Source organism: Scomber japonicus, chromosome 18 (assembly GCF_027409825.1).
Source record: "Scomber japonicus isolate fScoJap1 chromosome 18, fScoJap1.pri, whole genome shotgun sequence".
Lineage (NCBI taxonomy): Eukaryota > Metazoa > Chordata > Actinopteri > Scombriformes > Scombridae > Scomber > Scomber japonicus.
Window position 1 is genome coordinate 14,409,342 of NC_070595.1, and position 27,879 is coordinate 14,437,220.

The 27,879-nt window shown below is 40.6% G+C and overlaps 1 protein-coding gene across 1 annotated transcript; it reads left to right on the forward strand.

Moving 5' to 3' along the window:
* Positions 1-66: 66 nt before the first annotated feature.
* Positions 67-27,204, forward strand: LOC128378686 (Na(+)/H(+) exchange regulatory cofactor NHE-RF2). Its single transcript, XM_053338254.1, has 6 exons — positions 67-740; positions 1,606-1,899; positions 20,425-20,646; positions 26,317-26,470; positions 26,561-26,679; positions 26,775-27,204. Exons 1-6 carry the CDS (start codon positions 534-536, stop codon positions 26,937-26,939), a joined length of 1,161 nt encoding a protein of 386 aa, XP_053194229.1. The 5' UTR covers positions 67-533; the 3' UTR covers positions 26,940-27,204.
* The last annotated feature ends 675 nt before the right edge of the window (positions 27,205-27,879 follow it).

Here is a 27,879-nt window from a genome sequence, read left to right on the forward strand (position 1 = left end):
TAACCGGGAGAGAAGGAGGTGGTGCTGTTGCGCACAAGGCACTGACCCTGCGCAGGCTACAGTATAACTGTATGCGTATTCTCCGACCGGTTGTTATAGATAAATATTGAGGGAGAGGTGAGCGCCTGGTAATCTATTCGACTTTAACAAGTCTGCACTAACATTAATGATGCTCTGTCGGAGGCTCTGAAGACTCTGCACGCTGCATCGCATCTGTTTTGGAGTGGCCAGCAGTGCGCTTCAGCTTCTGCAAGACACACGATCCGGTGGACTGGTCGCATTGTTTTCATAAAGTTTACCATCACCGTCTTTTTGCATGCATTTCCTACAGTGGGATTTCTGCTTTTCAAGTGCATTTGGATTTGTTTGACTTGTATTTTTCTGCTCCTCGGATATGGTATATGCGTATCGGGCAGATATGTTTTCTCTCCGTGGAAGTTTAGCCCTGCGCCTTCTCCCCTGAACTCCTATATTTGCATTTGAATTATTATACTTCAGCTGGACACTACAGAGGGTTTAAACTATAAGGGGAAATGGCCAGCGAGCGGAAACCACGGCTTTGTATCATGACAAAAGGGGACAACGGGTATGGATTTCACTTGCATGGAGAGAAAGGAAAGAGCGGACAATTAATCCGCAAAGTGGAGCAGGGCTCCCCTGCAGAAGCGTCAGGGCTGCAAGCCGGGGACCGTGTGATTGCAGTGAATGGTGTAAACGTGGAGAAAGAGACACACCACCAGGCAAGTAGTCCATTACTACTCATATAGTTTACAGGACTGACTGCAGGGGTACATCCATCAGTCCTGACACTGTGTGGGATGGTTTGTATAACTATCAGGCCTGCAACAACGGCAATCCCCTCTTGATGTGAATCAACAGTGTGCTGTGCAAGTTATTGCTGTGAAACAGTTGAAACTTCTTTGTCTGTTCTTTCCCTGACAGTTTGATCACATGCAGCCACCTGTGGCTTTTATTTCAAACCTATGTCCAGGTGCTCACTTCTCTAACTGGCATGTCTGGTGAAAATAAGCAAGCCACTGGTGAATGTTCACACATGAAGTACTTTAAAATGCTTACACATATCTAGGCTTAGTCAGTTGCTGTAAAATGCATTACTAAGTGTATTCACCTCTGTTTGCATGAAGTCTTGTTTCACTTCCAAGGACGCCTGTCTGAGATGCTCCATGTCTTGGCTCAAGTTTAGATTGAGACAGCAGGCTCAGATAATCATTTTCCCAAGCTCATAGACACAGAGGAACTTCAGCACCACCTACCTTTTGTTTACTTTGTGTACTAGGGTGCTCTGTAACCTTGCTGCAGCAGAGATTAAAACAAAACCTGTCTAATTGTGCTTAGCTGCTTGTGGTCAGAAAATGTCAGAATCTGTCCATCTATAGCTTAATTGTCAGGACGTCTTTCTTAAAGAAGTCTCTAGATGTTTCCAGAAAATTGTTAACATCATCTTGGATATACAGCCGGATATTTCTATCAGTGTTTCTAGACAATCACTGATGTGATGTCATGGTTTTATTATTTTCTTACTTTTCTAAGGAAATGACCACAAAATTACAACAAAGTGTCATTCTATCTTATCCCATCCCACAGGTGGTGCAGCGGATCAAGGCAGTGGACAATGAGACCAGGTTGCTGGTGGTGGACCCTGAGACACATGAAAGTCTACGCAGCCTGCGTCTCACAGCCACAGAGGAGATGGCTGTCATCAGTACTGGGCTTCCTTCCTCCTCTTCTCCCCAACCATCCCCCTCCCCTACCCCGCCTTCAATCCCATCCTCCCCCAGCAAGAAGCGGGAGAACGGCTCAGTGTCCAAGCAGCCGGTGACACTGAGCGGCCAGGTGCAGAAGCCCACCAGGAGGTCACCGTCAAAGGCTGCAAAGAAGGTAAACTGACCCTCCACCAAGGCAGGACATGTGGCATTAAGAATAATAAAATTTGTTTCCTATTTGCCACCATTATGTGCACTCTTGCACACTTCCAACAGTCTCACATTTGGTTCTCTGTAATGATTTTGTTGTTAGAAATTTGCACATAAAAGCATGTGATCCGATCCGAAGATGGATTCAACATGTGGATTTAAGCAATTGTTTGACATTTAGAGACTTACATATACTTTCACCCCAGACTTGTTTTCTTGCTGCTTTGTCAGTTTAAAGCCTTCCAGATGTTGTATTCGAGGTCAAAGACGACTAGAAAGGTCAGAGGGCAGGACCAGTAAGAAGTTAGAAATCTAGCAATGGACAACACAGTGACTCTTCTTCTGCAGAACAGGAAATCCACAGAAATCGTAAAAACAAATCTATGAATGAGGACTACAGGCTGTGACATTTTTTAAATGCCTTAGTCTCATAGATCATGTAGTGTGAAATGATATTCAGGAGGGAATGGTTTTACCGGCCATTCACATCTCATCTTCCTGTGTTTATTTATCCATATTGTAATAGCTGGGGCTCTGTGCTGAATTGCGTAACGCAAAATAGACATTTGATACATTTTTGTTAAATTTTTTTTAATTCACTGTTTGATTATTCTATGTTGACATGGAAAACAGGATGTGTTTCCGCTCTGTCTCTGTCTCCCCTGGAACCCAGAGATCGGATCATCTTTGGTTTCACATGGTCCCTATCAGTGAGACGAGGCCGCTAAACTTCTGCTTTCTGCATTTACACAACATGTGTTTTCACTTAGGGTCGCCCTGCCAATATGAGAGCGGCATTCAGGCACTATTTCTACAAGAGCAGTGACAAGGCCAATCAGTTAAATCTCAGGAGTGTGTGTGTATGTATGTGTGTGTGTGTGTGTGTGTGTGTGTGTGTGTGTGTGTGTGTGTGTGTGTGTGTGTGTGTGTGTGTATATGTGTGTGTGCGTGTGTGTGTGTGTGTGTGTGTGTGTTCAGATCTGGCTTTGTGACCTGTGGGGAGAACTCACAGTGGTTGGTGGGGTCGTATTGGCCCTAGCTTGGCTCAGGAAATGCTTGGAGGTTTCTTGTTTCTCTCTTTCTCGCAGACTTTAATGACTCTAATGAAAGAATGGAAAGAAAGGATGAGCCAAAAAGGCTTTAGCAGTACAAAATGAAAAGCAGGGGGGAAAAAATGGAGGAGAATGTGTGAGCTGCTGTTCTAGATGAGACAGACTTTTCAGTTCAGTTGCTCTCTGCTGATGGACACTTAACATAATAGAGTTGGTAGATTCATACTTTGTTCATCACCATAATCGCTGTGGAGGAAAGAGCGAACATTGCTTCTCCAATGGGGTCACAGCATTTAAAACCCTCCTCTGTTACTCGGTTAGTTGAATGGCGATGTGATTCTATTGCTTGACCTCCCTTTTTTTTAGTCTATAAATGATTGGAAGTTTCTCTTTCCTTTCCCATCTCAAAGGAAGCCGTTCCACCACAGATATGCAGAGTCAGTGTTGACATTGCGCACTGATACAGCATGTTATGCCTTGTGTGTAGTAGTCAGTAGTCCATGTGTTTGGCAAGGAGCTCTGGCAATCAACGCTGTGTAATTGCCACAACAAAAGCAGACTGAAAAACAGACTGATCAACAAACACTGAACAATTTGAGCTAAAACATATACTGATTAATTGCTTGTCTTTTACAGCTGTTGTAGTCGCCTTAGTAGGTTATGAGTTGTGTTGTTTTGTTCATTCTGATCAGCAGCAGAGTGAAACTGCTGACAGAGGCACATTTCTTTTCATATTGTAAAGCAGGAGAAAAAGAAGGAGGGAAAGAGAGCGAGCAGCAGTTGCAATGAGGGAACCCAAAACTGAGCAGCCAATAATAAACTAGTAGATTTGTTGGAAGGGGTTTCAGGAAGTGGGCCCCCCTCAGTGGGGCTAAGGAGGGGGTGGGGTGGGGGGGGGGGGGGGGGAAGCTATGGATGATACAAGGCTTGACGCTGCCTGTATATGCCAGTACATTAGTTACGGTGGGTGTTTTATGTGCAAATGATTTTTTTTTACTGTATGTTTTCAGCACTAAAGATGCCAAAGATAATAGTCTGTAAACATTTTGACAACCAGGTTGACATGTAACTGAACAGAGTGGGCTGCATGGCACGTTTTATACTATTGTTATTTTGAGTGTTTTTGCTTCCATTTTATATCACTTTGAGCTGATTACATTTTAAGATTGAATATTAGTATAGTGGGAAGATGTTTTAAGTGTTTCAACAGTAGAAATATAGTACTGGATTCAAAAGCCTAAGCTCAACAACCACTGGAGTTCATTACTGTTCTTCTCTCCGCACCTCTCCTCTTTATATTTTGGTAACTGTAGTTGGTTAAAACTGTCAAAGCAACAGTATTATTTGCAGCTAAAGATGACCGTCTGATCCCTCCTAGGACACAAAACACAGAGTCTGCACTCATATACAGTATGCTCATGGTCACAGCAGAAACATGGATAACATAAACCTTTTCTGTAACTATAATCACTTGCACATTTACCCAGTAAATATCCCCACTAGGTTCTGTGTGTGTTTGTGTGTGTGTGTGTGTGTGTTCCCCAGGTTACATGACACTGCCTGTATTTTTCCTCTGTTTTATGGCCACTCATCCCCCAGGTTTCTTTTTTGTTGCATTCCTCTCATGTTTACTTTCCTCTTGATTTGTGACACAGCAGAGAGAGTCTGCTAAGGGACAGATTCTCAGAGTTGCTTCTGTTTGTCCATGCATGTGTCCATATATACAGTATACAGTATGTATAGATACATTGGTTGTGTATGTCCACCCTCCATTCTCAATCTCTGTCATACATTCTTAACTCAATATAATACACTATACTGTAAACCATGAACAAAAAAATCTATTTTTTATTTTCGCCCACAAACTCTATGGCTGCATGTATATTAACAATAGTCAGTTCATTATTTTTCCTTTTTTGACCTTATCAAAACCCAACTTGTAGGAAAGTGTTGAAGTGGTAACATTACTATTTGTAACAAACTAGGCTGGTTTGCACATTTGCTGAAGATGGTGTTACTTTGGGGACATTAGACTCAAGAGACATCTAACTCCCAGTCTGAGCTCTCATTAACAAGCTTCTAAAACTGTTATAAAAACTCCAATAACCGAAATCCAAATAAAGTTACTTATCACAGTACAGTCACAGATATAGAGCAAAGGAAAATCCATGGTACATGTGCATTACAACTTTTACAGCTGGTCGTCTCTCAGGTGCCAAACTAAAGTAATCTGCCATTTGCTGTAGAGTACTTCTAAAACATGTCAAATATAATCAAAGCCATGTTTATAAGTCATTCTCATCTCAATTTTTTTGAAGAATCAAGCTGAGAATCAAAGCATTTATAGACTCCCTGGATAGTGTGCCCCAGTAGCCTGCTGGTTAAAATGGACACATAGTTGCAACATCTGCAGCTGAATTGTAGTTGATAGTCCCCATCAAACCAAATGTATTATCCTTCAAAAATAAGTGTAAAAATACTATAAACAAATGACTTTCTGGAGGGTACAGCTTGTAAATCACTTTAAACTTGACAGTTATAACTGAGTGTAATATTAATTCTGTGTATTCTTACTTCAGAGTACATTGAAGATAAGTGCATCATTTTATAGTATATTTAAATGGTAAGCCAAGTACAGTGAACTGGGCCATATAAAACCCACCTGAACTGAGCCACAGAGTGTAAAACACACTTTAAAGACATCTCATCTTGCTCACACTCCATTTCATATCAGAGGAAATTGTATTAAATTTAGACATGAGATTAAATCAAGCACTTCTCCAAAACAATTTTCATTCTCTTTTTTCAATCATTCGCTCAAAGGCACAAAGGTGGCCAGCAGACTACATCAAACACATCTAACAGGACTGATGATTGACGCTAGAGTCTGCCCGTGCCAGTTTGAGGGAGAAAGGGAGAGACGCTTCAAAGACAAGAACGTTATTACTCTGGGTTGAGATGTATCATCTTACCTCAGCACACACCTGAGGTGTCAGTGCTCTTCCTCTGTGCTTGTCTTTCTCCCTTTTGCACACACGCATCAAGGTGTGTCATGGGGGTGTGTCATTGTCACTAAAGCCGTTGATAAAGTGTCAGGTGTCACTTTCTCACCAGGAGCTTTTTTTAGCATGCAAACACATAAACATGCAAAAACCTGCTTGGAAATGAAATTAGAGTCATGACTAGATATTCTATAAGCTTCCTACAGAATACTCTCTATTTTCAATGCGTGTTTGTATGAATTCATGTCTATGTTGGTAGTTTTGGTAGTTTTGGTGCACACATCCTCACACAAACTGAACTCTGTGCATCATTCATAAGCGGTACCATTATATGCATCTGAATCGGGCATCTTTTCTAAATGTGAAGAAGCAGAAGACACGATATAAATGAATGTGCAACATTTTCCAGAATTTGAACCACAGGCTTAATTGAAATTAGGAGTAAAAGAACAAATAATCCCCACTTTCCTCAAATAATCAAGCCACTTAGTCATACAGTAATTCTGATTCATCACTATGCCAACCAGACAGAGACATAAGTAGTCAGCATATATTTCTCCACAGAGAGTCAGACATGTTCCTGCCACAAAGGTGCTTTTTTTCAGGGGGGATGTTGTTTCTGGTGCACTCCTGCAGCTTTCCCACCTCTCCCTGGTCTGATTTTTCCCCTTTCAGTTTGTGGCGAGGCCTCCACCACACACAAACATATTGTGGCCTTCAGTTGTTGTTCTTTCCAGTCCTGTTGCACTCACATTGGTAACACCCGACTTGTTAGGACATACTCAGAAAGTCGTTGCTATGGTAATAATGGTCAGCATCTGAATTACTGCGCTGGAAAGATACTGTTGCATATTTTGGTTAAGAAATAAGGACTAATGAATAGAGTGAGAGGAAGAGATGGTGAGACAAAGAGAAATGGGAAGAGATGGAGTTTTCGAGAAACATGAATAGAAATCTCAGGGCACAACACAAACTGTCTTTTTCTCAAGGTTATTTTAAATTGTGTTGGTGCTTAGAAACTCAATCAGGCACAAATCAATATGAAACAGTTGTTGTTGTCCAGACTTGGGGGGTCAGATGATTGACCCAACTAATAGCATACAGACTTGTGAATGGCACCTTGTTGTAATAAACTTCATTGCAACATGTGTAGGGTTTGGAGAGGCTTACAGAGGCTCACTATAGAGCGTGCGCACACACACACACACACACACACATGCACACATATCTGGTTAAACAGTTAAAGAGGTGGAGTGTGTATGTGGTGGAGGCCTGTGCATGCATGTGCATCTATGCATGGTCAAAAGCTTTGTGTGACTTATGAAGATTCATAACATATTATGTTTTTTAGTTTAGTTTAGTTTAGTTTATGTTTAAGGATATGTGTGCATATTTGTGTATGTGTGTCACAGGTGGTGAAGCCTCTAACTTCCATCTAAACAGCAGCAAAGACCAAACAAGCCAAATATGGAGAAGCACACATGGGATTCCTAACAACATCCTCCTACAGAGAACTTCTATACATACTTAGACCTGTGCATCTCTGTGCATCTTTAGACTCCATTCATTTTATGGGATGTGACTGTGGTATCGCAGTGAAAGCGCGAGAAAAGCATGGACAGAGAGCACAGTGTTTGGGCACAGGGTCAGGGGTTGAGGTTATGGGGTCAGGATTGAATAAACACAAACAGTAACTTTTTTCTGACCTGTTTCTAGTTTCCCTCCATCTATTTGCAAATGTTGTAAAACTATCCTAACAAGAAAAATAACTCTCATTTATTGTGGGGCATATGATTCTTCAAATACTTTGCTTTGCTTTGTGGTCTAATATGCCCCTGCTACCAAAACAGGATCCTCTCTGGCCATTAGTTTATAACAGTACAAAATGAAAGCTCCAGCTCCCTGACTCAGGGCCACGTCTCTGTCCCATTTCCCTGGCTCAGTTTCTCATTTTACCCATAATAACAGGCAAAGAGATGTTGTCTGTCGGCTCTAATGTAACAGCACACAGCACAGAAGTTGTCTGGAGGTAGTCAGCACTTCAGCTCATGTGATCATCTCTGTACAATTTCTGAATGCCACCCAGATTTAAGAGGTGAACAAATGTGAGGTTGTTTCTTGTCGCGGGGCATTTGAGGTTGTGTATGATACTGTACTCGGAGGGCCGAACAGTAGCAGTGCAGTCAACATTGATGTGGGAGCATGGAAACAATGTTAGAAATCCTCCACAGTGTGCTCTTTCTGGCAAAGCAGATACATTTAATTTGTTTAAGCTTTATTTAACCTGGCATATCACACAATATTCACCCAATATTCACTTTAACAGCACATTAGAGTGGTTGAAGTGAATATTTAGGCTTTCTTTTTTTAAAAGAACAAAACAATCCTGTAAGACATCATATGAGTATACAGTATGAGTTTTCACACATATGAATTTTAAATGACACTACACACTGTTGAGAGCGAGTGAGTGTGTTAGTCTTTTTACTAACATCTGGAGCTGGTGTTCAAGACCCCCCGCCCCCCTCCTTTGAATACCAACTGTGTTACATCAAGATGCAAAGGTCTGGATTCTGTGTGTGTGTGTGTGTGTGTGTGTGTGTGTGTGTGTGTGTGTGTGTGTGTGTGTGTGTGTGTGTGCGTGTGTGTGTGTGTGTGTGTGTGTGTGTGTGTGTGTGTGTGAAACAAATTCCTGGAGTGAAAACATGGCCTTTAGGATGTGGAAGGGTCACTAGTGGGGAATGGGTGTGTGTATGTATAGGGAATTAAATAACAGAAAGGGTGGAATTTAGTAAGGTGGGTAACGCAGGAAAGACACACAACTGAGTGTATTGTATGAAATGTGTGTGGGTGTGAGAGTGTGAGAGTGAACACAGCTGTATGACTCTGTGTACTATATCTCCCCATGCAGAGCTGATAATAAAGTCAATAAAGATGCTTACCTTGTTAACTTAGAAAATGTCATGGATTAAGTTGCAACGCTTGAATAAATAGATGTAAAATAATAAAGACCTCTTTTTCTATGAGCTCAATTGCTCACCCACCCAAACCTTAATTTTATGGAATATAAAGCTGAACTCATCATATCCACAAATTGTATTTATAGCAATTGAGAAGCTTGACCCAAATCTTCAGCATTATTTATAGATTGCACTACTTTTGTACAGTCTTTACTGGGTCAGAACGTGGTAAAACAAGCCTGCCACCTCCTGCCGACTAATCTCTAAAGTACGTTTTTGAATCATGGACACTGGTATTTTGTCAGTTTCTCGAACTTTCTGATTTCTCAATAAATAATTTATCTTGCAGAAACATAGAGTTACTCTGCTTCTCTGTCTCCTGTTTCTTAATCTTCTCTTTTGACTATCAGTTGTTGGATGTGGGAATATCAGTGGAGCGTAGGTCGGCTGTGACCAGGCCGAGGATCGATCCGTGCGCTGCCCACACACAGCACTGCCAACAAAGAGAGAGAGAGAAACAAAGAGACACAAATATTGTAAAGACAGAGAACTCAGCAGGAGGGCAGTGATAAATTCTCCATTGCTCTGCCTCATTACTGCTGTATGAAAAGTCCAAAACAATGAAGAGAGCTTTGTACTGAATGTCTTGCTATTATTATCTGTGATCTATAATTTGGTGAACTGCAGCACACATACACTCCACATCAGCCTCGCTGTCAAAACTGTGGTTTTTTTACAGGTTTGTCCACAGTGGTGCTGGGATGTTATTCCAACCACGTTCACTCCCGTCACATATTCAGTTTGTATCTTCCCACCACTGCACACACAGCTGTGAGCCAGCAAATATTCCCACACATTGATCCACGCAGTCAGGCATTTGTTTTCTAATATCTCACTGGCCCTCCTTTTGGATTGGATTCTCTTCTCACAAAATGTCCCCTTGGATCCATTTTTTCTGCTCTGTTTGTGGGTGTCAATGCAATGTAAGAGAGGATTCGGAGGACTTATGGATAAACTGAGAACTCGATGAGTAACATTTGACAAACAAGAAGGGGAGGTTTAGTTTCTATGTGTGTATGAGGTGAATATGCCTTCAAGTATGAGTAAGGATGTGATGTAGCAGACAGGAATCTCCATGGATTGATTCATTATGCTTTGGAAAGTTGGCGAGTTGGCGACAGAAATCTTATCGTTTATCTATCTTGCTATTTTTATACATATCTCCTGTCTCTTGCAGACAAACACAAACGCACAGAGGACTACATTAATCTTTGGACTTGTGTCATCCACAGTATGAGGCACCCTCCCAGAGAATGTTTGTGTCTCTGTGCTGTCACATATATAGTGGGGCCCAGCCTGAGTAAATACACATAAGCTTGCAACTAATCATAATTATCAACTCATCTGCTGATTATTTTATGGATTAATGGGTTGATTATTCAGTCTACGCAATGTTAGCAACTGTCAAAACTCATTCCACAATGTAGTCTTCAAATATCTTGTTTTGTCAAACCAACAATCCAAAACCTTAATGTCCTCAATATATATATATAAACTGTTAACAATGTATCTGCATTATGCTCGTATATGCCAATTTATCAGTCTAGCTTTCATTTCTCAAACACACACTGACAAATATATACAGACACACACAACCACCACCTAATACTCTCCAGATTCTCTGCCTCTATTGCATTCCTCTCTGTCTCGCTGTCTTACGTCCAAACTAAGTGACGAGTAATATCTGTCACACACTGATAACAGGGGTGTGGACACATACACACACACACAGAGAGACACACACAGACACACACACAGACACATACATTACATCACCAAAATCAACTTTAGTCCCATTGCAAACATAAAAAACAAAGACAGAGAGAGAAACTGACAAGAATGATAAATAAATAATCTATATATCTAAAAATAGATTGAAACATCCAAAGACAAGATGAGAGGAGAAAATTATTCAATTCACCTTTAAATACAAACTCCTTTAATCCGTAACACACACACACAAACACACACATAGCAGCAGATAACTACTGAATATATCAGCATTGCCAGTAGCAGCCCACACAATTTAAATTGACATTTAAATGCAAATTGGCATAAATGTTAAATTGTGCAGCCACTTCACTCGAAGATAAGAGGGAGAGAAAGTATGAAAGAGTGCAGGGGTTAAGGAGTTTGGGCTCAGGAGGACATGAAATACCATGACGTGGAGGGTGGATGGGTGAAGCAGTAAAATAGGGGATTAAGGAAGAATGAAGTGTAGAAAGAGAGTAAGAGACAGATGGAGCAAATGCATGAGAGGTGATTACGCCACCTGTGGGTTTGCCTTCTTTTCTCTCTCAGTCTCCCTGTCTCTGTATACTTTCACTAACACACCGTTATCATACAGCAGGCTGAAATAATAGCTGATAAATTGTGGTGAGAGTCATTTTAGATATAGAGGAGGTGAATGATGTGGAAGCAGATATTGAGTATCGTTTTGGACAGCTTATTTGTCCTCATCAGTGCTTGTTGATGCATTTTCCAGAGGCTTCTGTAGCATGAAATAGGTTTGTGAAATTTGAATCAACTTCATACTTCAGGTTTTCATGGAAACTATAGCTCTCTCACTTAGTGGCTGTAGTTACATGACATGTAAGTACAGTTGTGTTGCATGTTTCTCAAGCACTCATAGACTAAAATGAGAATAAATAACCCATATGTTACATGTAAAGTAGCATATACTGTAATTCAAAGACAGGATCATACACAGACTGTAGATTCAGCTCAGTGGAAAAGAAGTTAACCATGAGTTACAATCTGAAAACGACCTTAATTAGTGTCCAATTTAGTGTTAGTTATAGTTCCTTCAGGTTTAAACTAATTACAAAAAGTCAGCTACAGCTAATGACAGGTTTTCTCATTTGCAGCCTGCAAAATCAGGCAAAAAATCACTGTTTGGTGCAAAATACCATGTTGAATAAACATGCCAATTTCCCCAAATGTGTGTGGTCTATAGAGAAGATTGGGCTCATTTGGTTGAGTCATTATGTTGTGCAGATCCCTTGATAATAATGCAACAGTGCCTTTTTTCTCTCTCACAATTTTCAAACATGTCCTGTTTGGAGCCACAGCTGACCTGCCAGAGCCCAGAGATGCGATTAATGCAGTGGTACCATTAAGGAATCACACCTCTTTGCACATATTATTTACATTACTCTTGTTCAAAGGAGAGCATTCAGTCCATGTAACTAATGGGATAATACAATGAAAAACACGAGTAGTGGGTGACGTCGTACTTTAGCTCTGCATGCATTGATTGGGGAAAATGTACAGTATGTTTTTACAAGTCTCAATGTGTTTTATTGGTGTTTTATCAAGTAATTCTTCAAAGGACAGTAGTTTCAATATCCATATTCCATCACTTTATCAGCTAGTCAGCAACCATATAGCAAGTGTGTGCTTGTGTCACTCAGTGGAGTTTGTGAGTTTTTTCTTATTTTGTATTATTATTTCAGCTGTAATGTTAATTTTTGAAACCCCAAGGGACACATAAGCAATGACATTTGGTTTGTGGAGTATGAGTGTTGCAATGTCTGTTGTGACATTCATAATCTTCTGAAAGGATAGAAACATAATAATTTGGGATCACCAAGGTTTATTGTTTTTAGCTCTCAATTGTTAAGCAACTGGGAGAAAAAATATTATTTCCTGTACAAGATAGACTATTTTTATTGCTAATTATTCACACAAAAAAGTCAAGCTGAGAGCCTTCATATCATATCCATCTCGCGCTCAGTGACAGTTAAGCCTCAAGCCACAACACCCTTTACAATATGTTTTCACTCACGCAGGAGTTTTGCAGCTAATTGCAGCTTCCGCCCATCAGCTTTTCAGACAGCTTGACAGTTGAGCTGCAGGCTTCTTCAGCAGGTGTTAAATGACAACAGAGATCAACATTCATTTCTGCTTCATCAGATATTTAGGACAGCATGACAGATGTGTCTCAACATCACAGCGTAATTACTGACTAATAAATGGCTTTTTGTTCTCATTAGCTGTGTTAATTTTTCACATAGTTAATGCAAGGAGGTGGATACAGTTTATTCTGTATGTAGCCTATTAACATAACATTTTGTTTTCCATCTATCTTCCGTCTTTGCACTTTCTAAGAAAAAAAGAATGCTGGTGCTGTCCATTTATAGTGCAATATCAGCAAATTGACGTTGCTCTTTAACCTGCATAGTTTCTGCCACCTGTTTGTTTTGACATTAAATTAAATCCTCTTAACTTGAGTTCAAGATGTAATCCTTACGATTTCAGTCCCAGTTGATTTGGTGACAAGCAAATGGAGGTGACAGGAAGTGCAGTTTAATATTACAGCAAACACTCTTTCAGTAGCTTCTCTGTCAGAGATACAACACTCGATGCATCTGTATACAGTACTGCCAAATAAACTCAAGTTCATGCTGAACATGCTGCAAGTACTTTTCCACACACAGTATAGTTGGTCACTTTGCTGAGGAGTTGGAGGTGTCCAGCCATTCTCCAGTAAACTCACTGTTGCTTGTTCTTGTTACTCACTTGCAAAAAATGTCTGTCTTGTTTTGTAGAGGTATTTTGGATGTCATAGCCAAACCCTATGAAAATGCATTATGTATCCTGTGACTGCTTCACACTTAAAAGCCACCCTGTGTTTCACTAGTTTAAACAGATATATTTAAATTGCATTAGCAGTAACTTAATACAGGACTGTTACAGCTGAGGGAGAATGAAAGTGAACTGTGAGACTGATATCAGTGAGGTAGCATCAGAAACAGTAACGCTGAATCAAATGATGCGTCATTTTCACTGAATCTCTTGTGTGAAGGCAACTTGAATCCAAGCCAGTAATGGCGGACTAATCTAAATACATTAAAAAGCTATTTCAGAAAACATAAAAACCATAAAATCTTGAACCTGCTATATCCATCAACCCGGAGTTCAATTAGCTGCCGTGTAGACTAGACTACATGGCAAGACTAGAGTCTTGTTAGCCAAGCACAGTATGACAACTTGATCCATGACTAATACAGTATATCAAACTGATCATATTGCTTCTCCGCCTGCCATCACCTGCTCTTTATGTCATCCTTTCATCCTATTTTTCCAGTAGGTGCATTAACTCGTGCTCTCACAGATTCCACCGTAACATTTCTCTTTCTCTTTTACTCGCTCCTGAGTTATGATCTCCAGCAACATTTAAACAGCAGGTACCACACGTACCACACGTGTACAAACTGGAGCAGAGCAGGGTCCTTTATAAACAGATCTCAGCAGGCCTGTCCTGATAGAGCAGCGTTGGACACACAAACACACACAGCCAGCCCTCGTATCCTGGAGCTGTTACGCAATATACCACAACACAACACCAGTGGGAAAAAACGTTGGTTAACGAGATCTTGGGCCAGTCCTCGTGGTCTCAAATTCTCTCTGTATCTCTGCTTTTCTTCCTGTCTTTCATGTGCTGTGCATCATCTCCTTCTCTGCCTACTCTATATTTGTCTTTACATTTCTTTGTACTTTGTACTCTCTTCTCTTACTCACTCCTGTCACTTTGTTTCTCTGATCCCCTTTCCTTCATTTTTTTTTTCAAGCTCCAGATCCCTCTCTGCTTCTCTCCAGTCGCCTGTCATTTCCTTTCTCTCTTGCTCCATTCCCACTCCTCTTGCTTTTGGGCCCACTGTGATCTGGCCAGATATTCTCTTTTCCTCTGTGATTGTGCAACACTTGAAGCAGCTGCATGTGGGCTGTCAGAACATCTGAGACATGGGATTCTTAATTTGGTAAAGAACTTATGAGGGATTTTTTGAAAAGTACTTTTGAAAGGCTATAAAGTCTGTGCATCCTGTTGTCACGCAGGCAGTGAACCATGTGCCAGTACACACAGAAGTCTACAAAAATTTTAATCTGCATGAAATCAATGGTATGCATGTGGGCTATGTGTTTTTCTCACCTAGTTCTGAAAACTCTGAAAAGTTACCCCACATGTTTAAGCTATGACTCCTCCATATAAGCTGGCTCTGACAGATGGATCTAGCTAGACTGGTTCCACTGTTGTCTCCATGGTAACTGTTGTCAACCATGGCATCAGCAGTAGTCCCATGTGCTTGCTGTTGTTTGTCAACAACATTTCCATTCATTGCTCAGTTTTTAATTAGATTTTGTAGATATCATAGATAAACTCTGGCTTCGGTTAACAGCCAGCAGACATTGCTGCTGCTTCCAGGAAATGTTCACTTGTGGGCATTACAGTCATCTCATCATGCAGAGATCTATTGTACTCATTTATTTTCCTTTTTTTCCTTGCAGCCTGAACAGCATCTCAAGGCACTGCCATGTCTGATGTAGCCCTTGATTCAAAAAGAAACATCGACAATTCAATATTAACATAAAAGTTTTGATGCATCATATCAGATGACATTGCAAACGTTAGAAACACAGTACTTGTTTCACTTTACAGAAATACACCAGAATGTGTCCTCTACATTTAATTTGACACTTTTATTGCATTAGAAGTCATTTCTATATAGCAAACCCAGCTGGAAACCTGGCTGCTGATTGCACTAAAAATTTTCCAAGCTGAGAAACAACATTAACAAACAGGGATACAGTTTTTAAGTCATGGAAGAACTCTGACTGAGTCATAAAAAGTCATAAAAAATATACATCTGGGCCATGGAACAAAAACAGATGAATACACTTTTACTTAACTCCAGATTGAATTTTACCTCAGCTGCATGAGAGAAAATCAAAATAGTTTGACACAATGCTTTTTGTTTGTTTAACTAACGTAGATTGTTATTTTTTCTTTCAATAAGTCAACATGCTTGTTATCAGGTTTTCTTTTACTTTACCCATTGCTTGACTTTAGTAGATGCACACAGAATTGTAGTGATTATGGTTGAGTTCATAAGATATTATGCGCTGGCACTCAGAGCAAACCAAACTCACCAGGAAAGACTGCATACCATTGACTCAGGACTCAAAGGAAACTTGATCTCTTGTTTTATTAAAATGGGGATATTAAGTTTGCGGTAATCCCCAATGAGAAGCATGCAAGCGAGAGCATCGTTGACAAAATGCTTTATATGCACACAGATATGCATATACACTGGATTTTAAGGATAACTCTATCTGCATTTTTTTCTGGGTTGTTCAAATGGAAACGCCCACACAGCTGTTCGCAAAAAGCAGTGGTGTGGATTAGAGTGCTGAACCCGCCCCTGATACTCATTGTATAGAGAGCACAAAAAATTGTCCAGATATAGTATGCACAATGTCGCAGGGCTGAGTCTGTGTGTGATATTAATGCACCAGGCGGAGCATATGACAGCGGTTGAGTGCTGGGAGCTCTGGAGGAAAAGACCAGGAGCAGAGCCGGAGATTCAGGATGAATAACACCCACGAGTCACACTGGATTCTGTGCTGATCCGGAGCAGTTTACTGGCTGGAGGAGAGCCCAGAGATTTTGTTTTTGGGCTTAGGAAAATGGCATTTTGATGCCAATACATACATACTTGGACTTGATATTTTGATTAGAATACATACATGGAATATTACCGAGAAGTTACAGAATTATATTAAAAAATTAAAAAATAATGGGTCCACCCATTAAAGTTTCTTTTTAGCAACTCAGGGACAAAGCATTTCAGCTCACATGCACACACTCATATGACTGCATGCCCAAACACACATATTGTGTCATGGGCCAACAGTGACCCAGTGATCCTTGGTTGTGAAAGGGTTAACAGCGGTCATGATCCATCCATCACAGTAGGCCATCATTCAATTATTCAACAAGCTGCGATCCAGTTTCATCAACTGCCAATGCAACTGCTAGCGATGGCATTCAGAGGAAATATACACATGTGTCTATATGCACAGACATACTACACACAAATTAAACATGCAAATGGGTATGGCCTCATTCTTAGTCATTCACCACATAAACCTCAGACTGGTCCTATTAAAACTTAGATACAGTCACAAACATGCAGACACACTGACAATGCTCGATGTACTTTATGGTGAAAAAGAGCTGAACTGAACTCAGCTCAGCTCATTTTATTTTCTACATTAATGGGTGCCTGATGACAAATCAGTTTCACACATCAGAGAAAAAACATTAAGTGTCTCCTGAACTGTGTCATCCCTCCACATGGACCGTATTTATAGTGCCGACCACTTAAAGCACTTTACACGTCACATTCACCCATTCACACAAACAGTCATACACTTATGGTCAGAGGCTGCCATACAAGGTGCCAAGGTGGAGTTTCTAATCATTCGCAAACATATTGAGCACAGGAGCAGTTTGGAGATCAGTATCTTGTTAAAGGAAGGAAGGCGGGCTGGACAACCCAGGGATCGAACCACTGTTCTTTCAGCTAGTGGATGACCCACTCTACCTCCTGAGCTGCAGTCGGCCCACTAAACTAGCAAATGATTATGCAGTTAGTCACTAAAGCCAAATATTTAGTGCTAAAATTTGGAGACCACCATAGACAGTAGACTTGATCCACTGGGCTCTATGTGTCACAATTTCATGGCAAGCTATCCAATCGTTATTTAAATAATTCAGTTTGGACCAAAGAGGCAGACTGACTGACCAACCTTAAGACTGACATTGCCATCCCAAGTCACAACTTCTGCACCTGTAAAAAAGCTAATGTCATAATATATTAAGCAACAAAAAAAAGAAAAACATTGCAGTTTTGAATGTAATCAAAATTGCATAATCCATGCACAGAGTCAAACACAAGTATTGTATGTATACAGTGCTCCCCCCCACAGACTAACAGAAACAAAGGCCGATTGTGACTGGAAGCTAAAGGAATTCATGGGAGGCACTTTGTCAGTACATCCTCTCAGTGTGCCACAGTCAAAACGCCCATTCAGTACATGCATGTGTGTTTGTATGTGTTGAACTCTATAATGTTCTGCAGTGGGCGTGAAATATTCCATATTGTTTTCCTGATTTTGATTGAATTTTCCATGTGAACTTGTTTTGAGCTGCGCTGCAGTTACATTCATCCGACTGGAACAAAACATAGTTTCCATGTTTTCCCAGCAGTTCCAACTGCTTCTCCTCCCATGTGAAGTTTGCGCTTTGAAATGAAAAATTTCCAATGCTGATAACCAACTGATTTCCTGATAACAAGCTAGTCTGTCTACAAAGTAGGAAAACATTACACCCTATTTTTCGCTCTCCCATCAAAATATTGTTCACAAAAACCAAGTTTTCAACACCCACAGTTCAAACAAACATGGTGGCCGCATTTCAATCTGTGGTTTGGAGAGTTTGTGTGGTAACTTTGGTTCTCTTTGGCTAACAAACCTGGAGTCTCTGCTTTTTACAGTTTAACCCACCAACACACAAATCACACATCTGCATCAATCCACCACCAGTAAAGATGAATTTTCTTTGACACTGCTCAGAGAACACATGCAGAGACATGTTATCACCCCCCATCACTAACCTTGTAGAGATCATCACAAACAGACCAAATCAAAATTCAGCCTATGTCCTAAATGCATACTAACGTCAGCGACACAGAGTTTAAAAGATGGTACATGCCCCAGGGGGTGATTAGTGGGGTGCGGACAGGCATTGAAAGGCAGTCAGAGGTTAGATTGGCAGACACTTGCGTCTCCCCCACATAATGACTCCCAGCTGTGCTGTTCACACTGTTTATCTTAGAGGAGTTCCACTGCAAACTCTTTTCCTCCCCGTTGTCTTTGTCTTTGAAAGTTCTGTAGTCTTAATTTTCTGTCTCTCTATTTATCTGCTTATCAGTCTTCTGTATTCCTCCGGTTTCTGTATCCTCTTCAGTTGCTCTGTGCTGTTTCTTGAACTCTTTCTCACTCCTCTCACTGCATCTAATTTTCTATCCTTCCCACGCACTCTCTCTCCTTGCTTATTCCCTTGGTCCTCTCCCAGTTTTCTGCCATTTTTCTTCTTTGCCCAGATCCCAGGATGCTAATACAGTTGATTTTATATTCATATGTTTTCCCTCCCTTGGAAGATCCACCCCTGCTGCCCAACCCAGACACTTCCTCCCCAGTCAGGAAATCAGAGAATCTGGAGGGATTCGTGTCAGTTGGACTAGTTTTAATTATTATTTTATTCCAGGTCAGGTCACCCCCACCCCCTCTCTTTCTCTCTTTTCCTCCCTCTCATGGAAACCTGCCCAGGTCACTGCTACCCTAAAGAATTTGGTGCCTGAAATTAAATTATACGTTGCCATCTCTGTTATGTTTTTGCGATGGGTAGAATGGTAGGCATTCATAATTTCAAAGTTGTATTTGCAGTATGTTCGCACAGGAATTTGAAGGGGAAATAGAGTTCAGAGAAAGAAATGATACGTTTAAATAAAGTCCTCTTTTTTCTGTCAGAAAAAATCATCTCTATATTACCTTTCTCGCTTTCTCTCTGTCTGTCTGTCTCTCTCTCTCTCTCTCTCTCTCACCCTGCCCACATACTCAATATGTATTTTTAGCAGGCACAAACTGGACCATGATGACAGCTTCACATATGCAGTGGAAACAATAGACTTCTCTAGTTACGTAATATATTTTGCAGATCAGTCCTATACGTATGCTATCTACATGTGTGCTGTATATGGACTCAGTCGGTCACCCAACACCTACTATACCTGTCTGTTACCTCACAGCTAATATCAGCTGAGGTTACAGAGCTGACCAGCAGCTATCATCCCTCTCACTGCACATTGTTTTCTTGGGTGTGTAGGTGGTAAATCAGGATGATCACATTGTAGCGCTCGAAGCACAATTATACAGATTCTATAAATGTCTTCACACATGCTGTTAGCGCCGTTAGTGATATGCTGCAAATGGCCTGTTACACTCCAAAATGAAACACATTCCATAATGAAATGTGACGCCTGTTCCTCGACTGAATGACAGCACAAAATCAAAACATAGAAAGGAGAGTAAAGCAACAAAAGAATGATTTACAAGTACTCTTTCCAGAACTATTCATCACAGTCATGGTGGAATATTTCAAGTCTTATACTCCACCCACAAGGTTTTGTATACAATATTCACCCGCTGGCTTGAAAAGTGGTTGCTATAATTGATCAAATGACTCAACTATGTGTTTTAGTCACCTGTCTCTTGAAATAGTCACATGCCTTGCAGAAAATAACATGTAATTTTGATTTGTCCCTGCTTTCCACACATGGTACACCATTTAAAACCTCTTATATGGCCTTTTAAGCAATTTAAACACTGTATCTTAGCGTATCTTCTCTGTGAACCAAGCCTCTCATCTCTACAGTTTCATCAGTTTGGTTAAAGAATATTTTAGTCTACATTTTTAATAATGTTCCCTTTAATTACGTAAGTTTAGCATCTGTTTTTTTTCTCTTTGGCACTTATTAAAAGAAAAAAACATACTTCTCTCACTCTCTTCCAGGAGGCTCTTGCCCAGGCTGAAGATCAGGCCCAATCCCAGTCACGGCCCCATGTTGACCCATCCGAGCTCGTTCCACGTCTGTGCCACCTGGTGCGCACTGACATGGGCTATGGCTTCAACCTCCACAGTGATCGGTCTCGGCCTGGACAGTACATCCGCTCCTTGGATCCAGGATCACCTGCAGACCATGCTGGGCTCCGCCCACAAGACAGGCTCATTGAGGTAAGGAAGGCAGAGTGAGTTTGAAGTTTCTGGATGGTGTACAGGGGATGAACACCTGACAATATAATGTAATCCAATACAGAAGTACTGCAGTAACTTACTGTAAAGCTCAATTACCAGTTTTTATTGAAACTATGTGTGAGGTGTTAAGTCAAGTGGTGCTGGGTGAGCAGAGCAGTGAGCATTTTAATTAGATGTTAAAGTGGTCATGGAGAGCCTCCACAGCAGCAGTGATAAGCTGGAGGAGCTGTCAAACATAAAATACCAAGCCAGTATTGAGTAAGTGTTTCCATGCGTATGTATACTCGGATGGCACAGCAGAGTGGAAACAGGAATGAAGAGATCACAGAAAATGTGCACACACTAATGAGGTGATCACAGATAAATGAGTTAGTGAGAGTCGAGCTGTCTGAAAGAGAGAAAAGGCATGATTGACTGGTTGTGAAAAAATTCCTCAAGAGGACTTTAAGTCTTGTGACCATCCATCTTGCCCCTTTGGAAAAATGTTTGTATGTTACTCCAGAGTTGTGGATTTTTCTGCATCTTTATAGATGCATATGCATGTCACTGTGTGCCTACACACCTGATTTTGCACATGTGCCCACATTTCCAAACATTAATCCAAATCTATTCACTCCAAATAAATCCATCTGTACTCATAGACGTGCTTCTCTTGAGCATTTAATCCACTGCACACCAACACATAGTGCCGCCTCCCCCTTTTCCAGGGAAAGCAGCTGCTGGCCGCTCACAGCATCACAAAGAGTCGACAGATTTCTGTGTTCAGAACTTTTGTTTTCATTTAATTGATTTGATCATGTTTATGTATAACCAAAACAAGCATGTGAGGTAGAGGGAGACCACCTGAATGTGTTGTAATTACTGCTGTCATTAGAAAAGCAGGAGTCACACCTGCATCTGTTTGGGTCCCTGTTTCTAAGAATAACAGGAACTGAGGCCGGGACTCAATCTTCACTGTGTGTCAGACTGCAGAGATAGACGAGGTCGGTCACAGGGGAGAGAAGAATCAATCTGACTGACAGGGGGATAGACAAGGGGGAGGAGGGAAGGAGGTGTTTGTGTACATGTATGTCTCTTCTTATAAAACATTTACAGTTAGAGAGACAGACATGTGTGCAGTGGATGTAAGATGAAGACAGTAGCAGAGAGTGAATATGCAAGACATCAAGGAAGAGAGCATTCTCAACAAAAATAGCAACAGTAGATTGTAAACTTTAGAATTCAGATACACAGCACCGCATAAATTTAAGTGTCACTCACATAAAAGTTGAAGGTCATTCAATTCTTCAAAATGGTAAAGGAAATTAGTAGTGAAAGCATATAATGTCAGGTCATCTCTCTGATGTGAACGTTTGTAATGTGTGCTGAAACAGAGAATGGGGGTTCAGTCAACTTTCCCCTCCCATCGTCATCATTTTTCTTTCATTCTTTCATTTAAATTTACTCACACAGAATTCAACCCTTCCTTCCCATGACCCTCGCCCTCACTGGCTGTACATCAGGGTCCAGACCAGACTCCAGAGTAGGCCTAACAGTACTCAAGTCGGGTCCTATTATAAAGGTTAAACAAAGTTCATTTAGAAGGTCATGTGCATGTTTTAGACTTCTTCCCAATGAGCTTTTGATTGCTCTCATAATTTCCAGGCAGCTATTGGTTCATGACAAAATATCAGCAGGGCCTGTTTTGAAAATACCTCTTTATTAGTCCTTATTAACTGACTAACTGACCTGTTAACATATAATTATTTACAAGGTGTTTTTGATTAAAGAGAGGACTGTTCAGTAGGCAGACTCTCAGCTCTTTTCTGTTGGAGTCTCCAGAGACGAGGAGAAATTACAAAAGAAACTATATCACTATAGTGGATTATCTTAATGGTTAAAGGCTGCATTTAAACATACTCAATCACTGATTGCAGGAATGTACTGACATTTGGAAAGAAGGAGCTGGGTATAATTTCCAGTCTTCGCACTATGGTTTTCATAGTGAACTGAAAGGAAGCCAGTATTGGCTTGGATGGTAGAAAATATGTCTAAACTTTGGAAAAAAGTTTGCAGTAATATAAACTCTGCATGATGTGTAGTCAATGGACCATAATATGGAAAAGCATCAGTATGTTTTGAAGTGAAAGTCTGTAAGAGGTAAAATGTTGTTAATCACACTACAGTGACAGACTTGGCATCAGAAGCAACTGATGTACTGATGCTTCACTGCAACATTAGATGGCTGGTGAGAGTGTGTGGGAACATCCTGCAGCAGGTCACTGTTGGCAATAAAAGTCTGTTACCTCCCTTCATCGCTCCATGGAGAGATAAAATGATGAATACACACACCCATATATACATGTGCACACACAAGTTAAGTTGGAAGGTGCTCCAGGCAGTGTCAGGCTAAGTTCAGTTCAAATAAAGGAGCTTTATTGGTATAATGAACATGTACACAAACTACCAAAGCAAATATCTGAATATAAATTACATATACATTAATAAAATATAATAAGATATTAGTTTGTTTAATTGTTCCTAATGAATATGATGTGTATTTTACCATAATTATAATTAATTTCTTGTGAGATTTATCCTACATCGAAGATACTGTAATGTGTTCTTTATGCAACTCTGGTAAATCTGGTTGAATACCAACTTAATAACTTTATCTCAGTGTGTTCATTTTGTTCAGACCTTAAAAATCTGAGCCAGCGTTGTGTTCGTTGGCCGCTGTGCTCATGTGTGTATGCTGATAATTGCAACCGTCTCCGACCATGCGTCAGGACGCCACTTGTGTTATCTGTCAGCAGCTTGTAAGAGAGAGGTGAACAACCATGACATATCTCCCTCTCTCTGTCTCTCACTGTCTTCTTCTCTCACCACGCCCCATTACACTGGAGGTGTATCAGCAGCTAGCGCTGTAAAAGGCTATGATGAGAGCTCAGCTTTCTGCCAATGTTTGGCAGAAGCACTGACACCGGTGAATGCCTCATCAGCTTCTGTGTTCTGCCTGAGCTCAACCATGCGTACTCTCATAAACAAGACGTGTGACAGACTCACTCTGCTTTTGAAAGAAGATCATACAAATGCACTGGTACTTATATCATGATAGCCTACATCACAGGATCACAGTGATTTGACACCAACATGATGATGGGTCGAGACTCTCACTCTCCCACATGCATCACAAAACACACATTTAATCCTGCGCTGTTGTTTAACACAAACTTGCTATGCTCTATATTTCAGGGGCCAAAACACTGGAGACAGTCTTACAAAGGCAACCCAGAAATTTGGTTTCTCTAATGGTGTTAAGGCAAGGCTCAAGGCTTTAAATAAGACATTTATTTAAAGCCACTGTCAATGAACAAATATCAAAATTATTTTTCAGCAGCTTATATCCTGTATCAACCATAATAGTTTGTTGCTGACACAAACTCTTTTCACGGGAACATCAAATTTCTTTTTTTAAATTCAAATTTCATTAGATTATCTACTAAAATTGGTTTCTGAACTGATTTAAGGCAACACATAGGCTATGTGGTTACAGAATCACATGTTATCTGTACCAACTTGTTTAAGACAGCCTGCTGGAGTTCAGCAGGCTACAGTTCATTTCATCATGTACATGATGACGCCTCTCACAGTTTTCTGCGTAGCCAAGTTTCAAGCAACTGAAAACTGAGCATTTGAGACCTGTGCATTGCACATGTCATATTCACAAATGTACAGATGCATTTTAAAATAGTTTGTTTTGATGGCGTTTCCTACACACATATACTCACTCATATACAAACCACATCAAAATACACCAGTAGACACGGGTGACTGGACTCCTATGATTTTGATGACACCAACACACCAACACACACAAACACACACACACACACACACACACACACACACACACACTATTGAGAGGTTTCCTGAGGAAGAGTCCCATGAGAAACAGGCTTCTGTACTGTTCCTACAGCATGTAGTAATTGGCCCAGAGTGCAGAGAACAGAGTGTGGGATGGACTGTGAATGGCTGTGAAACATGACACAACACCTGTTGTGTGGACGAATACAAAGATGCTAAGGTGCCTGTTCTCGCTGAATCACACTGTCTGTCTCCCTGACTGACTGATGGTCTGTCTGTTTTTTCTGTCCGTCATGACTCATGGGAAGAACAGATAGATTTGAGATTTCTTCATGCAGAGAAGAAGAGTAGAGAGGGGAGGAGCTGTTCACTTTCCATGTGCTTATCCTACCCCATTTTTTTCTCCATCTCCTTTACAATGTTTTCTTCCTTCCACTTGATCTCTCTTTTGATATATTTTTCTCCTCCTTTCTTCCCTGAAATACCCATTAAGTCTATGTCAAAACACATATTTCGTATTTTCTACATTTATCTCTCCCGTCTTCTTATCCTTCTTGTCATAAGCAGTGAATTTTAAACAAAATCCCCTTAGGTCACTGACACCTGAAACCTGCACCATAGCCAGAGCCCAGAAGAGCCATCAATAATTGAATGTGTACCAACACTAACTTGGCTTGGTGCAAAGCTACCTGCCTCAAAGAGGCCAAGGTCTAGACAAAACAGACGCCTCCAAATGCACTCAACATCTAGATAAGAACAGGCAGCAACAAGCTATTGTGTTTTACTAGCTAGGTGTACGAAGCAGGGACAATTGTCACGTAGATGTCAGTCACATGCTCACTTATGTCATTATGTCCGTCTGTTTTGCTGTTTCTGGCCCTGTGAATGATGTCTGATTGTTGCATATGCTTTCCTACATCACTGATACAAGGATTCGTAAGTCATGACAAAAGTTTGAGCAACTTTGAATAGACTGATACAAATGTTGAACATGTCAAATCAGTATGTTGTCCTGTGGCTCCCCCTCCTGGATGAATAAAATAGAATAGGCTTTCAGCATCACTTATATTAGGATTAGGGTTAGGTCAAATTTGAAAGAAAAAGAGTGATGAGGAAGAAGGTTCATTCAGGCACTGTATTAAAAATACAAGTGAATATAAATCAACAATTAAATAACTTAGAAAACCTGATTATTCTATTATTATTCCTAAACAGAAATCCAAATGAACCAATATTCTTTCAAGAAGGATAGTATCACATATTATGGTATTACCCACACATTCAGCCTTTTTTTTGAGATAGCAGGACATTCAAGAATACTGTGTCGTAGTATAGCTGTTTTGTGTCTTTCTTTGTATTTGGAAGATATGCCCAAAGATTTGTGGAAAAATGTAACCTACTGACTGCTACTATGGGCATCTGCATGGACACTAGTTACACTTCATAAAAAAGATTCAAGATTCAAGAACTTTATTTGCCATTTGTGCATACACACATAGGAACTCTTGTGCGGTCGTTCAAAGAGTCAAGTTAAGAAGACACAAGAAAGACACATAATATGTATCAAATGGTTACAGTTTGCAGATTAGCTGATGTTAACGTTGGCTATACACTGAGCTACACACTTACACACATGAGGAAGGTCATATATCTAAATCTGGTGTCAACTAATATAAAATGACCTGAAAGCCAGTATCAGTGTGTGTGGAGTACTGATGGAGCAGCAATTACACTGAAGGTTGTCAAGAGAAGCCTCTTCCCTTTCCTACCAAAAACCTTTCTGTTTGTCTCTGTCTTCTTCAGGTAAATGGCATGAACATCGAGGGCATGCGGCACGCAGAGGTGGTGGCCTTCATAAAGAAAGGGGGCGATGAGACTTGGCTGCTGGTGGTGGACCCTGACACAGACGATCACTTTAAGAGGAACGGCGTTGTCCCTTCAGTCAGCCATATCAAAAGTAGGACTGCTCCACCCGCAAAGTAGTGTGCTCTGCGATTTCGAATTTTCACAGGCAAGTCATGCATTGACCGATTGTTTTTTTTCACAGACTATGATGGTCCATCCATATCCAACGGGTCTCCGAGCCCTCATATCAATGGCAGCTCCACCACACAGTCCATCAGGTCCACACACTCCGACCTCAGCAGCCAGGGCAACAGCACACAGGTGGGTGTGAGCACTGATATATGCTACTGTGTTTGGTCTTTGATACTCCACAGGCTTCCCTCAACCTGTCTTTGTCTTACATATCTTCTGTCCAGCTGGCGGACGATGAAGCCGCCCGGCTGTTGGACCCATTTGCTGAGATGGGCCTGAGTCTGAGCGCTACGGCAGCAGAGGAAAAGATGAAGGTCCATTCCAAAGAAAAGAAGAAAGCACCACAGATGGATTGGATCAAGAAATATGAGCTCTTCAGCAATTTCTGAGGCATCCTCTTCCAATGACACTTCAAACACCAAAGGACAGAGATAAGAGCTCTCTGCGTAGACAAGGTTGCGCTGCGGGAGAATGCCCCTTTTACTACACAGCAGGTTTTTTCTTAAAGAAAGAAAAGATGAAGATTTGTTCCTGGAATTTAATGTGACGAAAGGATACATTTGTGGATTTTACATTTTAAACCACTTAAAAGACTATTTAATAGCTTATTTTCCCGTTTCCTTGTCAAAGTACAACTGACTGGCTGCAAAAAGAAGTGTTCACTTTGCTAAAATCACATTGTTAAGAAGGAAGGTCATCTTAAAAGCTTTAAATACACATGCTTGTATAAGATGGGGGTATTGCAATGTTTTTCACATATTTGCCTAGATCCTCATCACTTTTACTCTACATTAGTTATCTCTTTCACCCTGCTACTGGAGACTTCTTTCAAAACTGTTTCAAACACATTGGGGAGAGTTATTTTTATATTTAAAATGTATAAACAAGTATATAAAAAAACAGTATCCCATCAACTTGGACTGCATTTTCAAAGAGTTTTATGGACACTGTGACATTAATGATTGTTGACATTGTGGGAGTTTTGGCCCAACAGTCAGAGGAAGCTCAAAGTTGGCAGAAGATCACTGTGAAAGAGTTGAAACCCTCCATGCAGATGTTTGAGAGGAACCACTGCCCAAGAAGAGAAATTTCAAATCTTTAGAAGCTGATCAATTATTGTGTTAATCAGTGGTTATTTATCATGTATCCTGCATGTGCATCATCTTCAGACCATGTCACAAACATGATGATATTGCTTTATTCAAAAAGACTTTATCTCACTTAGCACTCTGCAGTCAGAATACAGGTATCCATACTAACTTATTTTCACCACTGTGCTCCAATGCAGACATGCATGACAAAGGGAAGCACCACTAACATTAAATGTAT